At 34.8% G+C, this 22,677-nt stretch overlaps 1 protein-coding gene across 4 annotated transcripts in view; it reads right to left on the reverse strand.

The window, feature by feature from the left end:
- Positions 1 to 20,112, reverse strand: part of Atr (ATR checkpoint kinase) — a 120,952-nt gene extending 100,840 nt beyond the window's left edge. For 3 of the 4 annotated variants that reach the window (XM_087186280.1, XM_021252598.2, XM_004834379.4), the window contains exons 1-14: positions 19,906 to 20,112; positions 14,432 to 14,523; positions 13,135 to 13,284; positions 9,450 to 10,327; positions 8,475 to 8,653; positions 7,712 to 7,900; positions 6,322 to 6,512; positions 5,592 to 5,744; positions 4,047 to 4,239; positions 3,547 to 3,809; positions 2,362 to 2,552; positions 2,179 to 2,279; positions 1,771 to 1,942; positions 1,062 to 1,232 (exon numbers count right to left, since the gene is read on the reverse strand). In XM_087186280.1, the coding sequence (XP_087042406.1) occupies positions 1,062 to 1,232; positions 1,771 to 1,942; positions 2,179 to 2,279; positions 2,362 to 2,552; positions 3,547 to 3,809; positions 4,047 to 4,239; positions 5,592 to 5,744; positions 6,322 to 6,512; positions 7,712 to 7,900; positions 8,475 to 8,653; positions 9,450 to 10,327; positions 13,135 to 13,284; positions 14,432 to 14,523; positions 19,906 to 19,964 (2,982 nt within the window). In that variant the 5' untranslated portion in view covers positions 19,965 to 20,112. The remainder of the gene's footprint in view (positions 1 to 1,061; positions 1,233 to 1,770; positions 1,943 to 2,178; positions 2,280 to 2,361; positions 2,553 to 3,546; positions 3,810 to 4,046; positions 4,240 to 5,591; positions 5,745 to 6,321; positions 6,513 to 7,711; positions 7,901 to 8,474; positions 8,654 to 9,449; positions 10,328 to 13,134; positions 13,285 to 14,431; positions 14,524 to 19,905) is intronic. The other variant, XM_021252588.2, reaches the window with a different exon arrangement.
- Positions 20,113 to 22,677: the final 2,565 nt, after the last annotated feature.

Consider the following 22,677-nt stretch of genomic DNA (forward strand, 5'->3'; position numbering starts at 1 on the left):
AAGTTAATACTGTAATATTAAAGAAAATCTTTTAATACATTTAACATTCCAATACTCCAACAACTCTATTTTCATTTTGGTCTAGTTCCTTTAAGATCTTGTTCATAAAATACATACAAAATCCAAAGACAAAATGGTTGGCTTTTCATTTATTCATTCTGTATCCTTTGTTTTTTTTTTTGTACCAGGGATCAAACTTGGGACCTTGCACTTGTGAGCAAGCGGCGGCACCACTGAGCTAAATCTCCAGCCCCTTCATTTATTCATTCTACATGCACCTAATGAGCACTTACTACAAGTCAGTCACTTTCTAAACACTGGAGATATAATAATGAACGAGACTCAGGTTGGCTTCAGAAACACACCTTACTTGTGTTATTATGAACGCTGTAAGGCTGTCAAAATACTACAAGGTAATTTTTACAAAGTCCTAATTATTACATTAAAATGGTTAGATAATATTCTATGACCTAAAATTAGACATTCAGTTTCTTTTCAGGGTTTTGTTTCTGTTTTGTTACTTGGATAACACTGCAATAAATATCTGTTCCTTTTAGTTCCCAGAAAGCAATGAATTAATAAAAGGTATGAATATTTTTGTGATCCTTAACACATAAGCTTTGTTTTGAGGACAAGGTAAAGATAATAACCTACTTCATCATCTTTTAAAGCTCAGCTTTAAAGAATTTCAGACTTCCCAAACCATTCCATACTAGGGAGTCAGTAATTTGAATTCATATCAGATCACCTACACCACTAATTATGTACTTCAGTACTCTAGCTCTTTAAAATAATCATTAGCCTGAATTACCAACAGAACCAATCACAGTACCAATGGAATAAAAGCTTAGTTTTTTTAATTAGAACAATAACTCAAAATCAACATGAACTTAAGTTTTATAATATAAATAATCTCATTCTAAATTTTAAAATGTGTATTTGGAAACTGGAGATCCATGTGCTCCTAAATATCAGATTTTCTTGAAAACAACCAAAAACCTAAATGAAATGAATAAAATATTGAATTGAAAACCTCAAATCAAGTATACATTGCAACTTACAGTAAGGAAACGATTGAGATCAGGAAAGTCAAAAACATTGGCTATTTCTGACAAGGTATTTAAAGTCATTTCTCTCTGGTGAGCTATGTCTTGTTTTCGAATTTCAGCATTCTGGCAAGGAATACTTGGAAGGGCTGTCATCTGACTGGAATGGAGGGATTCTACCAAAAACTACAGCAGAAACAACTTTGTTAGTTTTCACACAGGGAAGAAGTTTTGACTAATAATTTTTAAGCAAACATAAAGGATACTATCAAATTTCACACTTAGGAGCACACCACAAATATAGGATAAAACTAGTACTTTACCAAAGTTTAACCTTTTAGCCATTAATTGAATATACTTTTTTGAAAACAAAGTGCTGAAACCATAAGTCAAGGCTATATTGTCATCAAAGGGCCAAAAAATGGTATCTCTTTAAAGATTAATAACAGTGTAGTAATTCAGTTAATCATTTTCCCCTCTCTTACTTAAAAGTATTCAGACCAACATGCTAAACTATAAAATGCAAGATTCAGTTGTCCTAAGTAAATTAAACATATCATTTAAGAAAATAATATTTTAAAGCAGGCAAAAAAAAGTACATGTTTTTTTTTTTGAGACAGTGTCTCACTATCCTGCCCAGGCTAATCTCAAATTCCTGTACTCAAGCAATTCTCCCACCATAGCCTCCTGAGCAGCTGTAATCAAGATGAATGCTGACACTCACCTGACAAATGGGTTTCTTATACTGACTGAAAAAATTCTGTAGTTTAATACTTTTAGCTGCAACAAGTGCTCTAATTTCTGTGTATGCTGCTCCAGAGACAGATGCTGATTTGGATAACAAACAATGCAATAGATGCAAGAGTGCAAAAGGTACCAAATCTCCTTTTGCTGCCCTAAAATTAAAAAACAAACATACACACACATATACTTATAGTCAATGTCTCAGAAACCAATGGATATCTACAAATAAATATATACTGAATCACATGTTTTTCGTCGTATTATCAGATATCACCACTTCTTACCACTGAGCTATTAACCCCAGATGTCACTGTCTCTAATAACAGGCAAATAAAAAAAGACAATGACTAAAATTAATAAAGAAGAATATAAGAACTGCCAAATATACCTTCCAATATCACCTGTTGTAAGAATCAAGGTATCCTTCAACTCATTATTTCTTGATATTTGGGCATGTGTGTATGCTTCCTTCATTCTTAAGACAAAAAGCTAGAATAATAAAATTAACTGGTTAAAAATTTTTAGAGCCAGGTTTATGAAAATCCAAATTTAAAAAATAAAAATTATCAACCTCTTTTATAAATCCATCTTCAGAATCCAAGGATTCCAATATATGCTTGATATTTCCACTAAAAGCCACTCTAACATCCTTATCTGGATCTTCCATTAAATTTAATAAAGTTCCAAGAACTGCTTTTACATCTGTTTCATCTTCTCTAAAATCAAGATGCTTACAAAGATGATGCAGATTGTCTATGAAAGCTAAAAGACAAGAGTTTATATTGTCTAATTTGACATGTGAAACATCAAAGCTCTAGGGTAAAAACTTGTTAATAAGTAATATGCCACTAACAATTCTAAGTTGCCTCATATGGCAACATTTAATATTTAAATATGCTTTATATTTAATAATGTCATAAATGATTTAAATCTAAAATAAAATTTTAAGTTATAAAATAGTCCTCATTTGATTTTGTTGACTGTTATATGTTACCAAGATATATTTAAATGTTTTTGTTTTGGGTTTTTTTTTTGGTACCGGGGATCAAACTCGAGTCCTTGAGCTTGTGCAGCAGGTGGCGAAACCACTGAGCTAAATCCCCGACCCATACCAAGATATATTTAAACACACATTTCACTAATTCAAAAAACCTTGAACTTGGGGAATCTTAGCCTTACTGTTAACATTACAGGATTTATGGGGCCCTAGAAGCCATCTACAATCTACTGTTTTGAAAGTATGAGAATAATTTGCAACTTTCCATCACAACGAATAGGTAATTCGTTTTGCCAAGTACTTTTATAAATATCATGCTTCCAACAAACTCGTATTCCATTACCATTGCAAAGTGGCCAAAAAGATACAATCTACAGTCCTCAGTTAGACAAGGTAATCTAACTATTTGAAGTTCTGAAGGTCCAAAGAGGTGACAGGGGATACATTAAGTAGGTATCTGGTATCACTAAAGAAGATATAGAACACTGAGTCTGACAATATTAAACCAACCATCAAGTATGCCCCATTAGGTTATCAAATCACAAGAACATTTTGAAAATCCAAAAATCTCTTTTCACATTGGTTTTGTGATACAGTATAATACTAGTCATTCCATTTATAAGTAATCATTATCAAGCATTCAATCTATTAACCATTTCACTTGCTGTAATTGTTTCAGGCTTCAGGGCAATTCCATCACTGATTTGATAAATGGCTCTTACATTGGTTTTTGAAATGTTAAGTGAATCAGTCACTCACCAAGTTTTACTGGACTAGATATCTTTTTTTTCAATAGGAAAAGAAGCGGCTTACAAAGGGAAGCTTTTAGTTGAGAAGATTCACATTTGTGTTGAGAAGTAGCTTTTATGGTCCTACAGAAGAGATCTACATGTCCATGTTGAGAGAAAGGTTCTATTAAAGAATATGTCAAATAAAACATGCCGTCAAGAGTACAGACAAGTTGACCAAGTATAGAAGCAAATTCTTTCTTGACAATGTCAGAATCATCTTTGACTTTATCTCTGGGGGAAAAAAAAGAAAAAGTACTAATTCTTCCTTAAATTTTTATCTTAGATTTGCTTCATTTGTGACAAAGGTACTATAAAAACAAAGCTTAGAAGGAAAAAAACATTGAATTCCAAAACTAAAAGCATTTTTTTGCTCCATAAATTTAGCAATAAACATAATTTTGCCTATAAACCAGAGAATTATCATCTTTCCAATTAAATGATGTGTGCAAATTAAAATCTTATACATACATGAGGATCTTGGGAACTCTGTTACAAGAATTTTCCTGTTGCAATAAGATAAAAAATCCATGAACACAACTAGCCCGTATTACTTCATGGGAGCTGTGCAGGGCCCAGTTGTAAACTGCTGTTCTCCATTCAAGGAATATTCTTCTTGGAAACAGAGTTAGAAGAAACACACATCGTGACTGTGCCTGTGGTGCTGAAGAAATTAAGTCTATTAAATAAGATTTGTAATAGTGCGAATTTTTACACACACATATTTATATATATTGTATATATGGATGTTGTGAAATCAAGTAACATTTAAAGGACATACACTATATCTAACTTAATTTAAAGCTCCTTTTCAGAAAATATAGCAGGTACACTGACTAAGCACAACCTTACTAAGTCATCAAAGAAATACAAATTGAAACATCACATTTATCAGATAGCAAAACAACCTTAAAATAGTTATCTTCATGAAATTTTCTTCTTTTTTCTGGGTAACAAAAATTTTAAAGTCCTACTATGTCAAGTATCAGTGAGAATCTAGAACAATAGCAATGCTCATATTCTACTGAGAGGTGTACCGGCATATCTTCAGAGAATAATACACAAGAACAGAGTTGAGGATGTACAAATCCAACCCAGTAATCCCATACCTAGGCTGCTATCTTAAAATAGTGCTTCTCAAAGCTTAATATGCACCTAAGTTGCCTGATGTTAAAATGCAGATTCTGAACCAGTAGGTCTTAGTTGTACCACAAGACTGTCTTATATATCTTTTTTTTTTTTTGGTACCAAGGATGGAACTTGGGACTCTGCGCTTATGAGGCAGGTGCCATGCCACTGAGATAAATCCCCGGCCCAAGACTGTCTTATTTTTAACAATAAAAATTTTACCTGTGATTCTGAACAACTGGAAACAATCTGATTCTCCATCAACAGGAGAAATGACTGTTTATCCATACAGTTAACTACTATTCAGAAGTTTAAATAAAATATCAGAAATATGTGCATCATCACAGATAAGTACCATAAAGATGTTGACCAACAGAATACAAATATAAACAGAAAGACAACTGTATGTATTATTTAAGAATAAATAAATATATGTTAAAAGTAATAAAGCATTCATCAGAATAGTAAATGCCAAATTCAGAGTGATGGTTATCACTGGGGAAATCAAATTGAGGAAGGGACAATCAGTGGATTCCTATTATTTTTCTAACACTGTTATTTCTTACATTAGAAAGTTGGTATAAGAGTGGTTGGTGTATTATTATTCTCCATTTTCTTTTTTATTTCACAATTATTTCACAACTTTCTAAAGCAAAGATAAAGATATATAAGGATTTATTTCAAACTTTTTACAGAAAGGAAATGGGATATATGGAGGCAGGCTTTTATTTGTTACTTCTTACATATCTAATTCCTTCTTGAATTACAGTATTAGAAGTACAGTACCTCTTTGAATTATTGAAAAAATATAAGTAAGTGCTAGAAACTCTATATAGAGATTAGTTAAAGCACAACAAATACATAAAACACAATTTTGTAACCACTTACAGTAGCTATCTGAAGTCTTCTGGCTTAATGTTAGAAGATTAGTGGCAAATGTGGTCAACTTTAAAGAGTCATCATCAGAATGAGAATAAATCCATGGTAGCGAGAGCATTCCACACAAATCTTCCAGAATATGATCTTCAAATGAACTTTTTACTATACAATATATAATGGGACATCAATTATACTTTTCTTTAATCATATCTAACTTTGTATCTTTTTCAACAAAACATACAGTCTAAACATCAAACTGTAACACACATTCAAAAATAGGATTCATAATGTGAAGGGCCATGAATGATTCTCCTTCCCCTTTTTTCTTTTTTGTGGTGCTGGGGGCTGACCCCAGAGCCTCGCATATGCTAAGCACACACTCTACCACTGGGCTACACCTCCAGTCCAATGAATGATGGGTGTTCTGGGATCTGTGAAGCCAAATAAATTAAATGGGACCTTATAAAAATACGCATCTATGCAGTTTTTGGGAGGACCATAGCATTCCTCAGATTCACTAATAAAAAAACTAAAAAGTTATAAAAAAAATTGTGACCATAGAATGAATCAAAATATTTCACGAATAAATTTGGAACTTGGAAATTATTGAAAATCTTAATTAACTGAAAAAATATGCTTCTGGGTATCCTAAACAATTGAGTAATTAGACTTTAGGCAAAAAGAGAAGTATTTCTGGAATGATTAAGGTTATTCTGATCTACTGCTTATTTGTACTTACCTTGCATATAAATTAAAGCATCATAAATCTTCACCACATTATCAATGATTGCCTCCAGTTCAGATTTCTGAACAGATTCTAACAAATTCCTACAGCTCTTAAGCACTTTTGTATAAAAATTCAAAGGCATCCAAGTTAACACTACTGAAGGTTTCTTCTTAGATTGGTGTTGACAATCCTTGAAATTGTGGCTATAGGAAGTACATTTTGAAAAAGACATTAGAATTAAGATGAATTTTATTATAGTCAAGGCCAAGAAAACTGTGAGTACAAAATTAACCTATAGGACTGGGGATATGGCTCAGCAGTTGAGCCCTTAGAGCACTTGCCTAGAGTGTGTAAGGCTCCAGCACCATTTAAATTAACACAACAATAAAAACCTAACCTGTAACCCTAAATCAATTTAAAGTAAATATGCAAGTCAATTAAAGGCATTATTACTTTAAATTTAATCTCTTTATGCTGGCTTAAATCACTTAATGATGAGAATTTAAATTAATCCAGGATCCTTGAATGTTGCTTCATCAGAGCAAAAAATGATAGAAGATATGCCTATGTAACTACTGACTTGTAAACCCTTTCTTCATAATAGGGCAAAAGTACACTTCAATGTAATTATCTATGCCTTTAGGTTATCTCAAATTTTAAATGTGATGGACTTGAAATAAATATACTTTCTCTAAAATCTCTTTTACAACTTTGTATTGACTAGCTAATAGTGAATCAGAAGATACAGAATGAATGTTTTAAAAATTAACAAGGAATGCTGGTCTAAAACACGGTACTAAAATCAAAACTAAATCTTCAGAAAGAAATTACATTTTGGCACCTCTAATAGAAAATTTGTATTAATGAACTGAGGGGCCAGGGATTTAGCTCAGTGGGTGCACTGACAGCCTCACAAGTGCAGGGTCCTGAGTTCAATCCCCGATACCAAACAAACAAACAAAAAGAATATTGAGCTGAAAAATCTATAATGAGTTCTAAATTCCTACTCTTATTATCAAAGGAGAAATGGCATAGAGTCAAAAGAACACTAACTTTTCAGTTATACATAAATGTGTTTTGCTACCTTCTAACTTGTGTCCTAGGAAAGTTAGTTTAGGCTTCAGAAGAAAAAGAGCTGTAGAGCCTCAATTTCTAATCTATAAAATGGGCACAATAACACTCACCTCTAGGATTGTTATAAAGATTAAATAGGATGTGTACACTGCCTAGCACAGTGCCCAGCATTTAGTAGGTATTAAGCAGAAAATAAATTTCTCATCTATTTCACTGAAAAGTGTGTGTTCCGTGGTTATAAGAATCAAGTGAATAACAAGGTCTCCTAAAACAGTAAACCCAAATTCATTACAGGAAACCCACCCAGAAATGTAAGAAGTTATTTTACCAGTCCAGGTTTTGATGAGAACAGTGAACAGTACACAAAGCAGTCAGTTGAAAGACAACAGCAATTCCTTCTAAAGCCTCAATAGGTTTCTTTAGACTACTAGATTCAAGGGAAATCTGAAGGGATTCAGCTTTCTGTCTCAGGGCACTCCATATTACATTCTTTTTGTTCATATCCACGTTTATAATTCTAAAATAAATTACAATCACAGTACAAAGATATTAATATTCAGATTCAGTTCAAACATGAAGCATGGGGCTTAAGGTATAGCTCAATGGTACAGAGTGTGTTTAACATGTGCAAGGCCCCAGGTTCAATCCCCAACACCAAAAACAAAAACAGAACAAGGAAAAATAGAAACATATTTCAGAAAAAAAAATGCCATGTAATATCAACTTCTATCTAATAGGATAGATTTAAAACAATTAAAATAATTTCAGGTTTGCTGAAATATGGCAATTCTTTGGCTACATTAAAAAACAACTTAACCTGTTAACTGAAAAACTGGATCCACAACTCAGAGATTTCTCATATATTAAAAAGCTAAACTATATTACAGGTATGTAAAAATATTCAAAGTAACTATATTCAGCCATGAAATGTTTCATACTAGAATAAACTACAAGAACTAGTAAAATATATTGAGCATTCCTTTGACCTTATTATGTGTGTATGTTTAAATCAAAGTACTTAACTAAAGTTGATTTTTTAAAGTGAATAAAATTTTATTAAACAACTAAATAAAAGCTGAATGAGGTCATACTCTTCAGACTGTTTTGATGCTCTTTTGGAAGAGTTTAGAGAGGCGCTGAGTCTACGTCTTTTGGGGGACAGTCCATCACTATTGCTGCTGAAGTTTTCCTGTTGAGTTTGGCAGTGGGTCTCCTCAATGATTTCCATACTCTCCATTTTCAACGCTGCATAAAGTGGGCCCAACAAGTACTAAGAAAACAAAAACAATTTCAAAAACTAACTCTTAGAAAACATGTCTATTCTATATAAAGGCAACAAGAATCCACTGGGTGGTATTTATGTTTTGTAGTAAGGTTAACTATTTTCAGGGTTTCATAAGGCAAATATAACACCCAAGTTAATCTAATTATTTCAAGTTAATCTGTATTATTTCATAGTCTACACACTAAAGATGGTTCTACCATCACAAAAAGCTTTAGTTAAATTTTTCTATTTTATCTCTTTAAACATGTTACAAAGTCTACAAAGGAGTTACTAACATTTTCCACACTACAAATCCAGCAAGATTTAGAGACACTAAACTAAAATGCTAATCAAAGATGTATCTGTGCATTTTATCACACTGCCTGTCTTTCTCAATCCAAACAAGAAAAAGAGCATAATTTGGTATGACTAAATTATTCATAGGCTCTCTAAAAGTGACTGATTATACCCTATCATACATAAAATCTATGTGAGGAATGAAAGTTGGTGTAATTAAGTTGATAATTAGCCCCCTTCAATTAAGAATGCAATAAGCATTTATACTTCATAAATTCTACTTTAAAATACTCTACTCCATTGGCAGTTCACTAACATCTAAATGAATATTTCTGAAATCAAAGTAAAAATCCCTAATAAGGAGCCATACTAGACTGTGAAAATTATGCCCTCAAAACACATTATTATTAAATATACTCTATTTTCTCATTATTACATCTTCACATATGCAGAAATTTAAATGAACAAAATACATACTTAAAAAGTGACCTTAAATATTACTTACCTCAACATTTACCTGAACTCCTAGAACATCCACAATAGCTCTACAAATATTTCTCACATAGACCTTTCTGACTTGTAAGGCAGATTCATACTCAGCTGGCACAAATTTAAGGAAATACTGCAGTAAATGACACAATGCTGCTTTTAGCAAATCAGACTTGAGCTGCAGAAGCACACCATCTTCAAACATGACACAGAGTTTTTCCAGGAGCATATTTAAATAGACAGGCTCAATATTTTTATAAGCTTCCACTTCAAAGGGGAATAGTGTCTTTATTAGCTTTGATAATGGCTCTTCAAATAATTTCAACTGGTCAGCATCCATTTCTACTAGGTGCTTTAATAATTCCACAAAAGAGCTGAAGAAAATGCTGGCTGGTTGTGCTGGTAGTCCACCAAGCTCAAAGAGTTCAGTTAAAAGGCTAACTGCTAAGGATTTAATTTTTGGACTACCATACTTTAGGAGAACACAACCTATCCTCCAAAGTATGAGTTCTTGCCTTCTAAAAAACACAATTGTAATAATGCGAATAAGAACTATTAGTAAAGTGACTTCAACAAATTCTAAATTTTGCATGCTCATGAACTGCAAAGGAGCTGATTGTAGACATCCCATGTGTTTATCTAATTGGCTTAAAAATCGGTCAACAACCACTGGCCATTCCACAGTATCTCCTATTGCATTTCTTCTGTGGAGGTAAATCAAGTCTTCAAAAAGACATAATAATTCCTGGGTAAGTACCCCAAAAATAGCAGGACTCTTGCTTTTAAAAAGAAATAATAATGAGCAGATAACTTCAGAGACTTTCCTATGTAACACGTAACAGGATGGAGTTGCTGCAATCCGCAAAAGTCTTGTTATGATCCAATTACTGAATTCTTTGAAATAAAAAAGATATTAAATAAACAAATATCAGAAGTGTTAATTTGATAAATGATTGACTTTCTACTTATAATCATTAACAAAATAGTCTACATTCCTTATACAATGGAAACATATCACAGTAGTTTAGAATAGCAACATCGAGTCAGACAGACAAGGCACTAGTGCATACTTACTACGTGCTTGAACTTTGCATTTCTCTGTTATCTTTTTACCTTCATCTATAAAAGTAGAATAATCTACATTATGGGTTGTGGTGAGGGTCAAATAAGATAATGTTTTGTTTCTTTGGTACCAGGGATCGAACTCGGGTCCTTGCGCTTGCAAGGCAAGTGACGGAACCACTGAGCTAAATCCCTGGCGCAATTTTTTGTTCAGTCTTTTTTTTTTTTTTTTTTTTTTGGTACTGGGGATCGAACTTGGGTCCTTGCACTTGCGCAGCAGGCAGCGAAACCAGTGAGCCAAATCCCCAGCCCTCAAATAAGATAATGTATGTGAAAAACTCATCAGAGTTCCCAAAGTGTAAGAAATGTTCAACAAATAGTAGCTAGCGTAACTCCTTATGTATTGAGTGGTGGGGCTGAAGGTGCACTTCTGTGGTAGGGCTTTTGCCTAGCATGTGTATAGCTAGCCCTAGGTTAGTCCCTAACACAGAAAAAAAAAAAAGATTAGTGAGTGGTGACTCTATACCATGTGCACAAGAATAAATCATAGTTGTCTTCCTGAATCCTACAGTGTAGTTTCTTGAACTTTCTGATAACTAAGAAATATATATCATGACACTATATACATATAAATATTTTACTTAAATAAATGAAATAAAAGTTTCACAAACTTTTAACAGTACTTTTGTTACATGTAATGTACTATGATTATTTTCTAGTCTATTTCATCATGTTTTAATAGTACTACAAAAACATACATGTGAATCAATGGAACAGAACAGAGGATACCAAAACAACCTCAGCCACATTCAGCCATCTGTTTTTTGACAAAGGGGTCAAAACATATGGTGGAAGAAAGGAGCTAAAGATAGCCTCTTTAACAAACGGTGCTGAGAAAGCTGGCTATCCACATGCAAAACATTGAATCTAAAACCATATCTCTCACTATGTACTAAAATAAAATCAAAATGAATCAAAGATCTAAATATTAAAACAGAACTAGGCATGGTGACACACTCCTGTAATCCTAACACTTGAGAGGCCAAGGTAGGATTTCTGTGAGTTCAAGGCCAGCCTTGGGCTATGTCAATAAGTTCAAGGTCAGCCTGAACTACATAGCAAGATCATGTCTCAAAAATAGCATAAAAAATTTAAAAAATAAAACAAACAATCTACTGGAAGATTAAAATAGGTGAAACTCTTAAAGACATAGGCATTGGCAAAGACTTTCTGAACAGAATACCAATTGTATAAGAAATAACATCAAAAATCACCAAATGGGATTATATCAAATTAAAAAGCTTCTGCACAGCAAAAGAAACAGAGTGAAGAGACAACCTACAGAATGGGAAAAAAAATTTTTGCCAGCTACTCTTCACACAGAGGATTAATATCCAGAATACATAAAGAACTGGCCATATACGGTAATGCATGCCTATAATCCCAGCAGTTGGAAGGCTGAGGCAGAAGTATCAATGCAAGTTTGGAACCAGCATGGCTATATAGTAAGTTGTTCAAGACCAGCTGGAACTATATAACAAAATCTTGTTTCAAGGAGGAAAAATAAATAAATAAATAATAAAAAATTAGACTCTCAAAAATAAAAGACCAAACCAAAACATGGGCAAGTGAAATGAATAGACACTTCTCAGAAGAAGTACAAACAGCCAATGAAACAACATGAAAAAATGTTCAACATCTCTGGCCATGAGACCAATGTAAATTAAAATAACCCTGGGAGAGTTCATCTTACTCCAGAAAAAAAAAGAAATCAAGAAATTAAATAAGAACAAATGCTTGTGAGGCATGGAAAAAGGAACCCTTCTTCCTTCATTGCTGGTGGAAATGTAAACTAGTACAACCATTATGGACATCAGTATGGAGATTCCTCAAAAATTAAAAATAGAAATTCCATTTGAGGACTGGGGATGTAGCTCAGTGGCATCACAAGAGCAAAGTCCTGAGTTCAATCCCCAGTACCAAAAAAAAAAAGAAAAAGAAAAAAAGAAGTTCTATTTGATCCAGCTATTCCCCATTAGGTAAAGACATGACATTACAGTGATACACGGAAACCCATGTTTACAGCAGCACAACTCTTTTTTTTGGTACCAGGGATTGAACTCAGGACTTTGTGCTTGCAAGGCAGGTGTCGACACCATTGAGCTAAATCCCCAGCCCTGTACAACTCTTAATAGCAAAATTGTGGAAGTAGCATATAAGTCCATCAACAGACAAATGGATAAAGAAAATACGGTACTGGGCCACGGATTTAGCTCAGTGGTTCCGTCACCTGCCTTGCAAGCGCAAGGACCCAAGTTCAATCCCCAGTACCAGAAAAAAAAAATGGTATTTATATACAATGAAGTACTACTTTGCCACAAAGGAGGAAAAATTTGGGTTATTTGTAGGAAAATGGATGCACCCTGCAATTATAATGTTGAGAAATAAATTAGACACAGCAGCTTAAATATGGCATGGTTTCTCTTGTATGAAAAACCCAAAGGATAAATAATTTAAAGACCAAAATGAAAGACAGACAATAACAAAAAAGTCGTATATGTGATAGCTCAAAAGAGCAGAAATGGGAGGATTTCATAAAGAAGATCGCAGATGAATGCATGAATAACAACAGCACTTACCAATACAGCTATGTTTGGCCTCATTTTGCCCCTGGCTTCCACTCACATTTACAAACATAAGTGGGGAAGATTTCATGATATGCTGGATGAAATCAAGCAACATCACAGAGGTTGGCTGAGAGTCAGTCTTCTTTACAAGTTCTACAGCAACTAAAACAATAAAAGATTTAAAGACTCATGACAAACTAAACAACAGATCTTTAAAAAAATAAGGCTTTGATATCAGAATTATATTCAGCAGTGTTCATGGGGCTAAATACTACAATCTTATCTAATTTTGGCCTTTTGCAGGGGTGGGGTTACCAGGGATCGAACTCAGGACCTTGTGCTTGCCAGGCAGGCGTGGTACCACTGCCCTCAATCCCAAGCCTCAATCCCCAGCCCTCAATCTTATCTAATTTTAAATGTTAAATAATCATATGCACTCACCTATCATACATCCAATTCATCAAATGTCTACTATAAACCTGGCACTGTGCTAAAATCTGAGAGCTTTTTAAAAAATCTCATAATCTGGTGAAGGAGTCAAACTAATAACAATAGTACAATATTGTAATTGCATTAATCCAGAAGAAGAGGAAACAGGGGTCTGGGAAGACACTGTTAAGGAATTCCTAGTAGTCAAGCAGGAGGGAAAGGCAAGTGGTTTAAACAACAAGAGTACTATAAAAATATACATTTTGCAATTATTTCTACTCCTTTGCTATTTTTTCAGCAACTCAAAGCTTTATTGATTAAAATAAGAAAGGCTAAACGGTTATTATAAATCATAAAATCTGTCTGTGCCAAATCTAGAATGAAAATTAAACCCTGAGCCAAATGCTACTCCACATTAGCCTTTCCATGTAATTCCAACAGATAGGACATTTTCTTGTCAACTTGGTAATATTTATCTTTTAGATTACCACAAACAGGCAAGAGTCAATTTAAGAACTCACAGAATTCTATTACCTCTTACCAACAAAGGTGGCACTCATATTTAAAGAGCTTTTTGTAGCATTTACTGTCTACCTAGCTGATACAAAATGTTGCTAAAATAAGGTCCACATGATTGGACTTGGCAGAATGTTTAAAAGTCTAGATTACTAATAAAAAACCAAAATTATTTAAAAACCTAAATCACATATCACAAGCAATAACTGAATAGCAACGTGCTTTAAAACAGTAATTATCACAAATAGCAACTTTATAAGTAAAACAACGTGGAAAAAAACACCAAAACATAGAAAAAAATCTAATTCATAGAGCTTATATATAAAATAACTACAAGAAATAAAGTTTATATAAGAAATCTTACCAACATTTACATCTGTAAGTATTCGGTCAATAAACTGACAAAGAATTTGCCTTGGCTTCTGTACAACTGTATTATATTCTTCTGGAGTGGCACTAAAAATACAAATAAAAAGCTTTTAATCCTTATGGTGACTCATAATTTCACTTGTAAAAAATTCTCTAAAGTTTAATTTATCAAATGTGTTTAGTTTCAATGCATTTGCAGTATTCTTTTGTTTAAAAAGTAGAAAGTAAGTCTAAATATATATTACAAACAGGAGGAGGGAAAAAAGAAAGAACAAAGACTTCTTTGAAAACTACAGCACTCTGAAAAAAGAGATCAAAGAGGATATCAGAAAATGGAAAGACATCCCTTGTTCTTGGGTAGGAAGAACCAATACAGTGAAAATGGCCATACTTCCAAAACTGTTATATAGAATTAATGCAATCCCAATCAAAATTCCAACAGCCTATCTCACAGAATTAGAGAAAACAAGCTTAAAATTCATTTGGGGGCCGGGGATTTAGCTCAGTGGTTCTGCCACCTTCCTCACAAGCACAAGGTCCCAAGTTCGATCCCTGGTACCCCCCTCCCCAAAATCATTTGGAACCAGAAGAGACCTAGAATAGCAAAGACAATTCTGGGCAAAAAGGCAAGGCAGGGGGGTATCATAATCCTTGACCTAAAATTATACTACAAAGCTACTGTGATAAAAACAGCATGGTATTGGCAAAAGAACAGACCTGAGGATCAGTGGAACAGATTAGAAGATGCAGAAACAACTCCAGATATACTCAGCCACAAAGCAGCCAAACACCCTCACTGGAGGAAAGATAGCCTCTTTAATAAACAGTGCTGGAAAAACTGGGTTTCAACTTGCCTAAGATTAAAACTAGATGCCTATCTTTCATCATGCATTAAATTAAAATTGAAATAGATCAAAGATTTAAATATCAAAATAGAAACATTAAACCTGCTGGAAGATAGGTTAGGTAGAACTCTTGAAGAGACTTATGAACAATACCTTAGTCACATGGGAACTATCACAAAGAATCAACAACTGGGATCATACCATATTAGAAAGCTTTTGTACAGCAAGAGAAACAACCAACAGAATAAAGAGACAACTTACAATGTGGGAAAAAAAGTTAACCAGCTGTTCTTTACACAAAGGACTACTAACTAGAATATATGAAGAACAAAAAAATCAGACCTCTCAAATTTAAAGACCCAGTCCAAAAATGGGCATTTGAAATGAATAGAGACTTCTCAGATGAAGACGCAGAAATAGCAAATAAATATAAGAAAAAATGTTTAACATCACCGGTCATTCATGAGATGCAAATGAAAACAATGCTGAGGTTCCGTCTCATTCCAGAAAGAATGGCTGCTATCAAGAAGTCAACCAATAACAAATGCCAGTGGAGTTGTGGGGAAAAAGGAACCCTTCTCCACTGTTGCGGGGAGTGTAGACTGGTACAACCACTGTGAAAGTTAGTGTGGAGATTCCCAAAAAAACTAAATCTAGAGGTTCCATTTGACCTAGCTGTCCCTCTTCTTGGTATTTTCCCAAAAGAATTAAAAGCATCTTGGGCTGGGGATTTAGCTCAGTGGTTCTGCCGTCTGCCTCGAAAGTGCAAGGTCCCGAGTTCAATCCCCAGCACCAAAAAAAAAAAAAAAAAGAATTAAAAGCATCTTACCACAGCAATATATACACACCCATGTTTATGGTAGCACAGTTTGTTAATAGCTAAATCCTGGAAACAGCCCAAATGCCCATCAACCGGTAATTGGATAAAGAAGATGTAGATTTTTTTTTAATAAAATGGGATGCTACTAAGCCATAAAAAAAAAAAGAATTTAGTAGAAAATCTGTGCTGTAGATAATCACAGTGATTCACATGATACACAATCAGTCATGCTTGCAGTCAACCAACAACATTTACTGAAGACCCATAATATGCCAGGCAACAAATCAGAAGCTATATTAAGAAAATGAAAAGAAAAGTTTAGAGCGGACTTGATAAGTCAGACTAGTCCACTATTCAGGGTGGAATATAAGTCCATTCACCAAAACAGAGGAGGGAGCACAGGTATGGGGAGAAAAAACCAGTTTTAAAAACAATGAGTTTAAAAAAAAAAAAAACAGTGAGTTTAAGATCTCAAGGGAATAACTAAGAGAGATGTTCAAAACAAACTTGAAATTAGTTCTAAATTTCAAAAAAGATTGAGCCTAGAGATATTAATTATCATTATATGATACCTAGCAAACAAGTTTAAATATATAGTCCATTATTCCAACTCACAGGCATCAAGTTGGGGATACTGAATCTAATTTGGATATGAGACTGATACTCATAGAGATTAAATAACCCACCTAAGATCACACAGCAAGTAATAGTGGAAACCTGAGCTATGAATACATTTAAAAGTCAATAATAAGAGCCAAAAAAAGAAACATAAGTTAGAGAAGCCAAAAAGAAAAAAGGACAATCTGAGAAATAGAAAAGCCATGAGGTTGGTTGTAGAGGCCAAAAAGATTAAGATTTCAAGAAGACAACAATCAACAGTACCAAATTAGTTCTTCAAAATATCCTTCGGATTTTTTTTGTAAAATATAAATTATAAGATGCTTACTATTTTTATAATTTTTAAGCACATACTTCCATGGTATTAAGTACACTGCAACCATTACCACCAACCATCTCTAGAACTTCTCTTCCTAAACCCTAACTTTCTATACCCAATCAACCTTAACTTACCATTTCTCCCTCCTCCTATCCTCTGGTAACCACCATTCCACTTTCTGTCTCTATGAATTTGATTACTCTAGGTACCTAAGTGGAATGTTACAATATTTTTCTTTTGGGGACTGACTTATTTCATTTAGCATACTGTCTTCAAAGTTCACCTATGTTGCAGAATATCAGAATTTCCTTCATTTTTAGGGCTAAATGACATTTCATTGTATGTATATATACCATATTTTGCTTATCCATTCTTCTGTAAATTGACCCTTGAGCTGCTTTCTCACATGAAGTATGATAAATAATACTGCTATTAACATGAAGGTAAAAATATCTGCTCAAGTCTCTGCTTTCAACTTTTTTAGATATATATACCAAAGTGGGATTGCTGAGACATAAGGTAATTTTATGTTTAAGTTTTCTTGCTGGAATTCCCACACCATTTTTCATAGTGGTTACACCACTTTACATCTCCACTAGTAGTTCACAATACTTCCTATTTCCCCACATTATTTATTTATTTTTTAAAATATAATAGCTATCCTAACTGGGGTAGAATCTTAGCTCCTTGTGGTTCTGATTGCATCTTCCTGATGATTAGTGAAATTGAACATCTTTCCATGTGTTCACTGACTATTGTAGATCTTCTCTGGAGATATGTCTGTTGAAGTTCTTTGTTCATTATTCATCAAGTTGTTTTGCTGTTGAGTTATAGGAATTCTTATATATTTTGGATAATAAACTATCAGATGCATCTCTGCACTTGAAATATAAATTGAAAGTTAATCAGATGATATAATGGTGATTATATCATCACCATTGCCATCACTGACATATCACTTTTTTCAGAAGTCTGAAATAGGTGATACAGATATTTAAAGCTTTCTGACTAGGTAAGATTACTTTGCAAGAGGGCCAAGGACACAACCCAAATATAAACAAAGAAAGAATGACTCCTAGATTCCAGTTTCAGAGAAATAAGTAAAAGATACCATTTACTAATACATTAGTACTTTAGTCAATGAGAGGAATTTTTTTTTTAATTTAAGGGGTCAGGAGATATAGTTCAGTGGCAGGGCACATGCTTACCATGCATGAGGGCCTACATTTAATCCCCAGGAACAAAAAAATTAAATTTGTTTAAAAGAAATATTGGAGCAGTTAGGACATGTGGAGAATCTGTGCTAGATATACTGACTCCTAATTAGATATAGGACACCCAATGAAAATACCAATATACAGTTGTTGTGTGTACATTATAAATATGTAACATTCTATAGGACATATGGTTTGGAGAAACATATTTGGATTATCAAAGAGCAGATGGTAGTCAAAGTCAGGAGAGAGAAAAAGATCACACAGAAAGACTTTACAGAGTAAAGAGTACTTTTTTTTTTGGTACTGGGGATTGAACTTGGGACCCTGCGCTCGCAAGGCAGGTGCCAGAATCAATGAGTTAAACTCCCGGCAGAGTCAAGATTACTAATGGAAAAAAATATGTGTATGTGTATGTAAATATATATATATATATATGGATAGCAAGGGCCAGGGATGTAGCTCAGTGGCGCCACGCTTGCCTGACGAGGGCAAAGTCCTGAGTTCAATTTCTGATACCAGAAAAAAAATTTTCATCCAAAACAGTGATGCAGTTAGGACGAGAATGATCTCATTTATCCTCTTATTTATGTGAGAAAGACAAGATTCTTTTGTATAATCAACAAGTGGAAATGACCATACAACTGCACTGCAAAAAGAAAGGAAAGCAGATATCCCATGACTTAACATCAACAGTACTGACTTTATATGCAAAGTTTCCTATTTAAGAAATTGAGAAGCAATTGTTCCAACTGACAATTCAACTACGATACTAGTACATACCCATTTATTTCTTATTTACAGTGAAAACAAAAACCAAAACAAAACCAAAAAAATCCTGTCTAGACATTAGTCCCATTTGAGGGAAGCCTCCATGTGTTAAGGGGGACCGCAAGCAAAAACACTCTGCCTCTCTTCAGTAAGATAATTGGTTTACATGGTTTTACTCTTGGGATTTATAGAAAACGGGCATTTACAAGTGAAATAATATTGTTATCTTTAATTCTTGGCAAAACTTTGCATTTTAGATATTGTGGACCCTGTGGCGATGGATTCCTCGGATCTAAAATAACGATCATGGACTGGACGATCAAGACGAAGAAAATGACATCTTCAAAACAAACTATGACTTCGCGTCGAAGAGAGAAATTAACTGCCTTTTTCCAGCAAATAATTACCCTTACTGAAAATGAGAAGCTGTGATTTTCCCCTCCATGGGCAGTGTTGGGATAAAATGTAAGCCAATTCTTCCCCAAGTTACCATAAAGAATAGAAACTGTCTCTCAACCGAGGAAACAAGTTTTCGAGAGACTAATGAATGTACAAAGAGGACCAGAATAGAAGGATTCTCCCTTTCAGCTGCAGAAGGTAAAAAACTCCCAAGTTGGGGCGAGCTCTCACGCGCCCCATAGGTAAAGGGGGCCTGGCAAGCGCCTCCCTCTCCTCTGATCAGCTTCTCGTAGGTCTGTGACGATGCCCCAGCCTCCTATTTAATTAACCGCCACTCTGAGGGAGAAGCGCCCAATTCAGACGTGGAGCATTTCCACAAGGGCTGAGGGGGTCCGAAGCAACGCGCGGCTGAAGAGGAAAACAGGAAACGCCTGTCGCGCTCGAGGAGGACTCGGAACCCCAGACCGCGAGGCCTGGCCCTACCTGCCCAGCTCCCGCAGAGCGGGGATCATGGAGGCCAGTTCCAGGCCATGCTCTCCCATGCTGATACTGCGCGGCACTCTACGTCCACGCCGCCCGAGTTCCCGGTTTCTCCACAGCTACCTCCAGTGCGAAGGCGCGACGCCAGACGGAGCCTCGCGGGGCCCAAAACTCCTCGCGGAAGCGCTGATCTTGCTTACATTAGGCCTAGATCCTTTTCTGCCTAGGACCTAGGGGGAGCCGGGAGGCCGTAGAGGGCGGGGTGTGCGAGAGAGTCGTGCACCCGCGGGGCGCGGGAGTAGTTTGGCTTTTGAGCGGCAGGTCTCTCTGCTGATCGCTTGCTGAGTTGAGGGGCTTAGCAACCCGGGATTTGGGTAGCAAAGAAGCTTGACGACTACCATTCCATAGACTCCTTCGCTTCACAAACATGAGAACAGAAAATTCAGCGAGTACAGGCCAAGACTAGAGCCCAGGTTTATAACGCCCACACATTTTAAGTATTCCTCATCTATTCTGAGAGATGCAGGGCAAAAAAGTGGGATCCTTCCTGTCCTTTCCATTTCAACATTTTTTCAACTTGAAGTCACTCATAGGTTTCATTATAGTCCTAACAATCTTTAACATTTAAAAGTGAATTTGATTTGATTTATGTATTTCATCAAATCAGAAGCAGTGCCATGTCTGGAAAAGTCACCATTTGTGGTCATTTACAACTTATGATTTAATTTTTAAAGTAAGTAAATGTATTTCGGCTTTAGATATTTTCTACCTCCCCCAAATTCTTTATTTGAAAGATAGTCACCATTAGACACTGTTAACATGTCAAAATTATGTGTTTAATCAGGTAAAGCCATGCAGTATATCTACATTTGTTCACTGGCACATGAGGATAATTACTAACACAGTATTTTAAAAATCAAAGTGGGAGCCGGGGATTTAGCTCAGTGGTTTCGCCACCTGCTGCGCAAGCGCAAGGTCCCGAGTTCCATCCCTGGTACCAAAAAAAAAAGTACCATTATCGCTTCTCGGCCTTTTGGCTAAGATCAAGTGTAAAAAATCAAAGCGGAGGCCAGGGATTTAGCTCAGTGGTACTGCGTCTGCCTTGCAATCACAAGGTCTTGAGTTCAATCCCCAGTACCAAAAAAAAAAAAAAAAAAAAAAAATCAAAGTGGTGGAATGATAACCAAATACTGTGTGATCCTGACTCATGCGCTGTCCCCCTTGCTTTGACCTTGAATACTTTACTTTATTGTCCCTTTTCCTCCATGTGTGTTTGCTGAAGTGAGATCAGAGAGCATATAGGCTAACATATACATACTCTTTTTCCCCCTCCTACTGTCTTAATTTGCTTCTGGAGCTTAAAGCCAAGAGATATATGAAATATTTTATTTACTCTGTTTAGAATATAAGGTTGTTGAGAACAAGATCTTGTCTGTTTTCTTCACTGCTAGATACCTAGGACCTAAAACAATGTCTGGCACATAATTGGTGTTCAGGAAATATTTGTTGTATAGAATCATTGAATGTTATAGTGGAGAAAACATGGGATTAGGAATTTCAGACCCTGCAAAAGTTCTCATTCTATTTGTAAAGTACTTAGTTTCTCTGTAATTCAGTTTTTACATCTATAAAATAGAATTAGTAATGTCTACCTTGCAAGAGTATTGCAAAGGCTAAATAAGGGGTGGTAGAGTCATACAGTGGAATATCACTTTCTAGTGTAAATGAATGAACGATACTATATATGCCTACAAGGATATATCCTGAAAACAATTTGAGTGAAAAAAGCAAATGTCAAATGCCTTCATAACAGTATCATATCACTTAGGTATAATTTTTAGTTTAGTTTAGTTGAGACAAGTTCTCGCTATTAGTTCAGGCTAGCCTTGAATTCACTATGTAGCTCAGGGTAGCCTGCCACCATGCCCAGCTAGGTATAATCTTAAAACTATAAAATAATTATTTGAGTTCTGTAAATACAATGATAAAAGTAGAAAATACAGCTGGGAATGTTGGGGTATAGCTCAGTGAGAGAGTGCTCAACTACTTGCCTATGGTGCATGAGGCCCTGTGCTTGGGAAGGCTATCTACCAACTACATGTATAGTTATGCTTCTGGAAAGGGAAAGAAAGGGATGAAATGATGAAGTTTCAACATAGCTCCATGGGTTTAATTTTAATAGGATCTGAATTAATCATGATAAATTTAACATTTGTTATATCTAAGTGGCTGTTAGATGACTACTGTATTTGTATCTGTATGGTTAAGATACCCCAAAATGAATTAAAAATGAATATACCTTTTAAAGCTTAAATTATAAAGCATACATAAAAATTATAAAGCATACATTAAAATAGTTTAATAACTAAAAAGTAGCAAGTGTTACCTACTATTTTTAGACCATAATGAGAAAAATTATAAAAATAATAATGTTATCTGGGAAGCAATATCAAAGTAGCAGTGTAATTCTGAAAAGCGGTTTCAACCTCCCAAACATGAACAATAGAGCCCTCAAAATCTAATTTAATTCAAAAAGTCACTTTGTGTGAGATATTGTGTTAGGAACTTCTGTGACAAATACAAAGATGAGAAAGATAAAGTCAGTTTCAAGTAATGCACAATTTGTGGATATAAATGAATATATGAAGCACCCAGAAAAATAAAATACAAGCAAAATCTGATGACTGCCACAGAGAGATACAAACATCAGGCACTGAGAGGAAAAAAAAGAGGAAGAGATTGTATCTACTCTGGTGGAAAGAGGGGGTGGATCAG

Source organism: Heterocephalus glaber, unplaced genomic scaffold, assembly GCF_053883595.1.
Source record: "Heterocephalus glaber isolate CG9 unplaced genomic scaffold, H.glaber_assembly_v1.0 deba00001504, whole genome shotgun sequence".
Taxonomy (NCBI): domain Eukaryota; kingdom Metazoa; phylum Chordata; class Mammalia; order Rodentia; family Bathyergidae; genus Heterocephalus; species Heterocephalus glaber.